The 6,079-nt window shown below is 37.8% G+C and overlaps 1 protein-coding gene across 6 annotated transcripts in view; it reads left to right on the top strand.

Annotated features, from left to right (window-relative positions):
* SPATA1 (spermatogenesis associated 1) overlaps positions 1-6,079 on the top strand; it is a 36,780-nt gene that overhangs the window by 7,010 nt on the left and 23,691 nt on the right. For all 6 annotated transcript variants that reach the window (XM_024201550.2, XM_024201549.2, XM_024201548.2 and 3 more), the window contains 3 exons: positions 2,633-2,750; positions 4,001-4,054; positions 4,148-4,481. In XM_024201550.2, the coding sequence (XP_024057318.1) occupies positions 2,633-2,750; positions 4,001-4,054; positions 4,148-4,481 (506 nt within the window). The remainder of the gene's footprint in view (positions 1-2,632; positions 2,751-4,000; positions 4,055-4,147; positions 4,482-6,079) is intronic.

Here is a 6,079-nt window from a genome sequence, read left to right as displayed (position 1 = left end):
CCTTATAGACTAACAGACGTATTGGAGCATGAGCTTTCGTGGGTGAAAACTCACTTCGTCAGATGCCAGACGAAGTGGGTATTCACCTACGAAAGCTCATGCTCCAATACATCTGTTAGTCTATAAGGTGCCACAGGACTCTGCTGCTTTAAAAGAATGTTACCCCTGACTTCCTATTGAAGGCAGGTAATATTGGTGTGAATGACCAGCTGAAGCCCAATCCACTCCCACGTAAAGCAGGATTGAGCCCTAGTCTGTGATCACAGGTAAGGAAGGGGACTATAGTCTTTACTCACAAGAACAGCCATTAGGAACCCCATGGGTGCAGAGAAGTTACAGAAGATCAAAATGATCTAAAGGTAATAGGTACCACCAAGCAGTCTAATACATTGAAATGTTCACTTGCATTGTAAGCCCTCTGCATACCAAAAGGATAGCTAGTTGTCCTTGTCACATGAGCCCCAATAAGAACTCCTTACAAAGCATGGAGGGATGCCAAAGTAAATATGCTCACATTCTTTGTGGAGCTTTGAGAAGAAAACTAATCACTGATGGAGATCTTGCAATGTAGAAATCAAGTTTAAAATAGCAAAGCAACCCAGAGTGTGGGTATTGCACACAAATTGTGGGTATTAAATTATGAACCTGTTTAGCTTATGGTAAACATATCAAATGTTTATTATGGTATTGTTTTGATGTTGCAGTGAACATTGTATCTGTATTTGCATTATATGCTCGAGCTTATTTTCAGGAGTTGCTATATGGGCTGCAAAAATTTGCTGTTAGCTAAATCTTGACACTCAAAGGTTTAGACAAAGAATGAATATTTTCTTTTTGAGGTAAAAATTTTGAGGTAAAACATTAGATTTTTTTTTCTACATGATGGAAAGACAAAAATAGTAAATTTGTCTGTTTTCAGATAAACTCTTGTGCTCTAATTAAATAACATTGTTTTTTAAATTGAAATTTTCTAGCCTACCTGTCTAGCCTTAGAATATACAAGGAAATAAAAAGAAAAGTCAGTTCTGGCTCATGAGATGAGATCTGAAATATTTCATAATATCATCATGTCACAATACCATCCCAAAAGGTCCCATGCTGTGGGAAACCATCCCTGAAGGATGGACAACAAGTGAAGGCAAAGCATATGAGGAGGCAGCCAACCAAAGAGGGCCAAATTCCCAAGTAGAACCTTGCATTCTCATGTGGTTGGCTCTGTTCCATTTCTATTCTACTCTACCTTGGTATCCATGGGCTTTTCTACACTTAAAACGTTACAGCAGTACAGCTGTGCCACTGCAACTGCGCTGCTGTGGCACTTCTGTGTAGTCCCTACCTATGCCGATGGGAGGGATTCCCCTATCAGTCTAGGTAATCCACCTCCGCAGGAGGCAGTAGCTAAGTCAACAGAAGAATTCTTCAATCAATCTACAACTGTCCATAGGGGGACTTAGGTCGTCTTAACAATGCTGCTCAGGGGTGTCTTAGGTCGGCTTAACAACGCTGCTCAGGGGTGTTGATTTTTCACACCTGTGACCGAGGTAGTTAAACAACCTAATTTTCTAGTGTAGACCAGGCCTAAGTACCTTCCAGTAGCGCATTAAGCACCATAGAATCATAGAAATGTAGGACTGGAAGAAACCTTGATAGGTCACCTAGTCTAGTTCCCTACACCGAGGCAGGGCTAAGTATTATCTAGATCATGTCTGGCAGGTGTTTGTCTAACCAGTTCTTAAAAACCTCCAGTGATGGAGATTCCATAACTTTCCTAGGTAGTTTGTTCCAGTGCTTAACTACCCTTACAGTTCAGAAGTTTTTCCTAATGTCTAACCTAAATCTCCTTTGCTGCAGTTTAAGCCCATTACTTCTTGTCCTGTCCTCAGTGAAGAACATTTTATCACCTTCCTCTTTATAACAACCTTTTACATACTTAAAGACTGTTACCATGTCCTCTCTGAATCTTCTCTTCTCCAGATTAAATAAACCCAATTTTTTCAATCTTTTTCTGTAGGCCATGTTTTCTTAACCATTAATCATTTTTGTTGCTCTCCTCTGGGCTTTCTCCCAATTTGTCCACTAACATGATTAACATCTATCACATATTTTTGTTCTCTCATCCTTCTCTGGGGAAGAAGTATGTGCTGTGGAGTATTTTGTTTAATAACACACACGCATGTGCACACACATTCCTATATGTTTCTATTAGAGAAGGCAAGATGCACTTTGCATTTAGAGAGCATCTGTGATACTCCTTAGTTCCTAGGGGAATTGATTCCGCAGTTTTGGGCCTTCCACCAAGAAAGCTCTGTCTTTTGCACAGATACCCTCATTGTAGTTCCCAGTAATTTTGTCTTCTAGTGTCAGACAAGCAAAAGTGTTCCCCACACCTTTTTCAAATTGCAGGTCCTGCCCCTTTGCTTTTTGTATGGATAACTGAGATGTGAACAATTCTCAGGTGGTGTTGTAATTGCATTTGATTCACAGTATCATCATATTGTGATGCACCATCATGACTTTGAAACACTAAGCCTGTCTGATCTGGAAATGCAACATTTCAGGCACACTCTCACATTGCAAACTAAATAGCCATCATCATTTCTTACAACTGTAATAATGAATAATGGTGTTCTAGGGTGCCTCGTCATGTCACATTGAGAGCACTGCGGGAGGAGCTTGGAGACTTCCTGGGTGAAGATGCTGTTGCAGATAAGTTTATATTTCTGAAACATATAGGGAAAAAGCTAGCAGTGGTAAGTTATTTCTGCATTTTCTCTAGATTTCTTCTTTTGCATTTTTTTGAAACTGGATATTAGACAACATTTTATACTTTTTCTCCCATTAAACTTTTCTGAAGCAAAACAGAGAAGTTTTTACCCTGCTCTACTGAGATTGTCAGATATTTAATAAACTATTTTTTCTTTAATAGTTAGAAAATTAAAATATCCTAGCATAGATAACTGGACATTTTTAGCACCAAGCTGTAAATATTGTTTTAATCTTGTGAATTTTAAAGTAGTCGTATGCAGTTGGTATAATCTTCCTGTTTGTTTGGGGTCATGGTAACCTCTTGTATTTATATCTCTGTGATCAAATATTTGCTGAGTTTTTCAGTTCTGCTGTTTCACAACAGTAACAATGTAAGCTATTCCAAGAGCTGCACCTTTCTTACAAAGTAAGGGGAATTTGAATTAGGAAAACATTTGAATTAGGAAAACGTTAACTTTTTTTTTTTTTTTAATAATTTGACTGTAGACAGTGAAATCAATGTTATTGCCTTTGAGTAACTGAGAACAGAATTTTGTCCTATATTTAGTTTAATTTAATTTATTTCATTGGTTAAAGACAGGGTTAAATAGAAGTTCAGATTTCTTATTCTCTATAAGACACACTGATTTCAAATATACTCTTAAATATGCATTGATCACCTGAGATTTTGTTTATTAAAAGGACTAAGTGAAAAAAATCTGAAAAGGATGTAGCCAAAGATATCAAGACAACTAATAAAAAATTCCTTAAGCACAGTAGAAGTCAGCAGGAGAGTCAGTGGATTCTTTTCCTACATTAAAATATTTGCTTTGTTTTAACAATTGAATTGAGAGAAGCATGTTACTTAAAACACACTTCCTGTTCAGACTGGGCCTAATCCAACTCCTAATGAAGTCAACAGGGAGTCTTTCCACTGACTTCAGCTGGGAATTGGCTCACGTCCTTTGAGCCCTTAGTGAAAGCGTAAGGGGGTGAAGATATTTATAAAAATACACACACACTCCTGTTCGGCTGATTATAGCACACATTTGGAGTCTGACAAAAGTACAAATGAATAGATGTCATGTCAGAAAACAGAGAATTGTCGTCTGTTCTTCCCACCCAAAGTGCTAGTGTAATAAATGTAATTTATCATATGTAACTTACAAAGAAAATAACATACAAATGGAATGGTATGCTGCATTCCTTTTGCAGAAGTATTTTGTTGATTTTACTTGCTTTTTTATGTTCCAAGGTGAAGGCAAAGCAAGAAACAGAACTGAAACTCAAGTTATTTGCTCCCCCACATGTATGTATCATATAATTTTCAAGTTATCATTTCAAGTGTGCACTTCATGTCAATTATTTCTTCCTTGTCTAATTAACATATGGTATGTTTTAGGCACTTCATCCCGAATTATATTTGCTCCCTGGAGTGGACCACTTAGAAATTGCTTATTCATTATCAACAACTCCAGATACACAGCACTTTAATGCAGAATCCCATAAGTCTCCCCATGGACCAAGTACTTTAAATCTTCCAAAGAAAGAGCATGAAAAAAGTCCAACATTTCTAGAAAGTCCACAGAAAAATACTCTCATGCAGAATCAGGAAGATTCTAGTTCTTTAGGATGGAGTGAGACAGAAAAAGAAATGATTTCAGTTTTGCACATAAAACCTGAACAAAGCCTGAACAACAGGACTTGGGAAAAACAGATTCCACGTAGAAGGAAAGGTAAGATTTAACTAGTACGGGGAAGGGAGAATGAGATGCTTTGGTACAGACCTAAACAGGAACTGAAAAAGAAAATGGCCAATTACACTATAAAAACCCAAACAAATCCAAACCTGTTGAAATAATGTTAGAAGAAGACTGACTTAAATGATCAAATTCAGATCTGAAGACGAAGCCATTTCCTTCACCTAACTGTACTATACTAACGGTCAAATAATTTACTTTTGTACTTCGCATTTGGTGATTTTTGTTGTTGTTCAGATTGACTTGTAAAAGAAGGGAAATGGATTTCTGCTCTTTTTTGCCTGATTAGAATGCACAAAGTAGGCCTGAAAGGGTGATTTTTTGTTGTATTTCTTTAATGTTTTTTTTTTTCAGTTTAATTTTTACATTACAATACAGGTTTTTTTCTTCTCTGGGAGAGATTGTGGACAGCTGGAGAACTGGTGTGTTTATGACATCAGGGAGGTCATGCCATTAAAACTTGATTAATTGAGATTTAAAACTTTGTTGTTTGTTTTGGTGGTAACGCACACTTAAACCAAAATACTCTACAAAAGGAGGGAAGAAAAGATCTCTTTCAAATATTTAACACCCAGCCTTTTGAGTTAAGGGCTGAGAAACCTCACAAAATACATGAGACCTCCAACATGTTCTCCATCAAAGCTAGAGAAGATCAGACTTGATGTTTCTTTTGCTGTTTCAGGCCTTTATATTTTATAAGGAAGCTCAAAAAAAAGAGAAATGTCATGTTATCTGAAGTGGTTCACAACCATGAGTGCCAATTTCAGGTCAAACTGTCAGAAAACAGGGCAGACACCCCAAACTGGTGGTATATCTATAATTAGATTTCACCAAGCCAGTAACTTATGTGCATGCCTGGATCACTATATTAGTCTTACCATGGAGTCACAAATAGTCCTCCTACCTTGCCACCCAGACAAACTGCACTTTATGATATTGGTCACTATACGAAATATCACATCACATTAGGGGTTACTCCCAACCCCAAAAGGCCAGTCACTTACCTAGGTCAAGTTGGTACTCCAGATCTCACCAAAGACAACGCTGAAGCCAATTTCTCTAGTAAACTAATTAAGGCCATGTCTACACTTACAAGCTCACAGCGGCACAGGTGTACCGATACAGCTGTGCTGCTGTAAGATCGTTGTGTAGCCACATTATGTCGATGAGAGAGAGCTCTCCCGTCAACTTAATAAAACCAACTCAACAAGCGACGGTTGCTATTTCAGCGAGCGAGCATCTCCCGCCAACATAGTGCTGTACACATGAGCACTTATGCTGGAAAAAACTTATGTCACTCAGAAGGGTGGTTTTTTCACACACCTGAGTGACAAAAGATTTGTCAACGTAAGTGCTAGTGTAGACGTGGCCTAAAGGTTTATTAGCCAATAAAAAGAAATAAGAGTTATTGAGAGGTTAAAACAGGTAAAATACATTAATAGGTGAGTCCAAGTTTGTAAGTCCAGAGTGATAGCAGAGATGTGGTAATCTGCAAGTGTTCTATAAGTCTCTCAGGGTTACCCACAGTAATTCTGGGGATCTCAGTCCACTTGTTCAGTATTTCACCCTGTTAG

This window comes from Terrapene carolina, unplaced genomic scaffold (assembly GCF_002925995.2).
Source record: "Terrapene carolina triunguis isolate 2854851 unplaced genomic scaffold, T_m_triunguis-2.0 Scaffold211, whole genome shotgun sequence".
NCBI lineage: Eukaryota > Metazoa > Chordata > Testudines > Emydidae > Terrapene > Terrapene triunguis.
The sequence above is the reverse complement of the archived record's forward strand: the minus strand, read 5'-3'. Positions and strand labels throughout refer to the sequence as shown.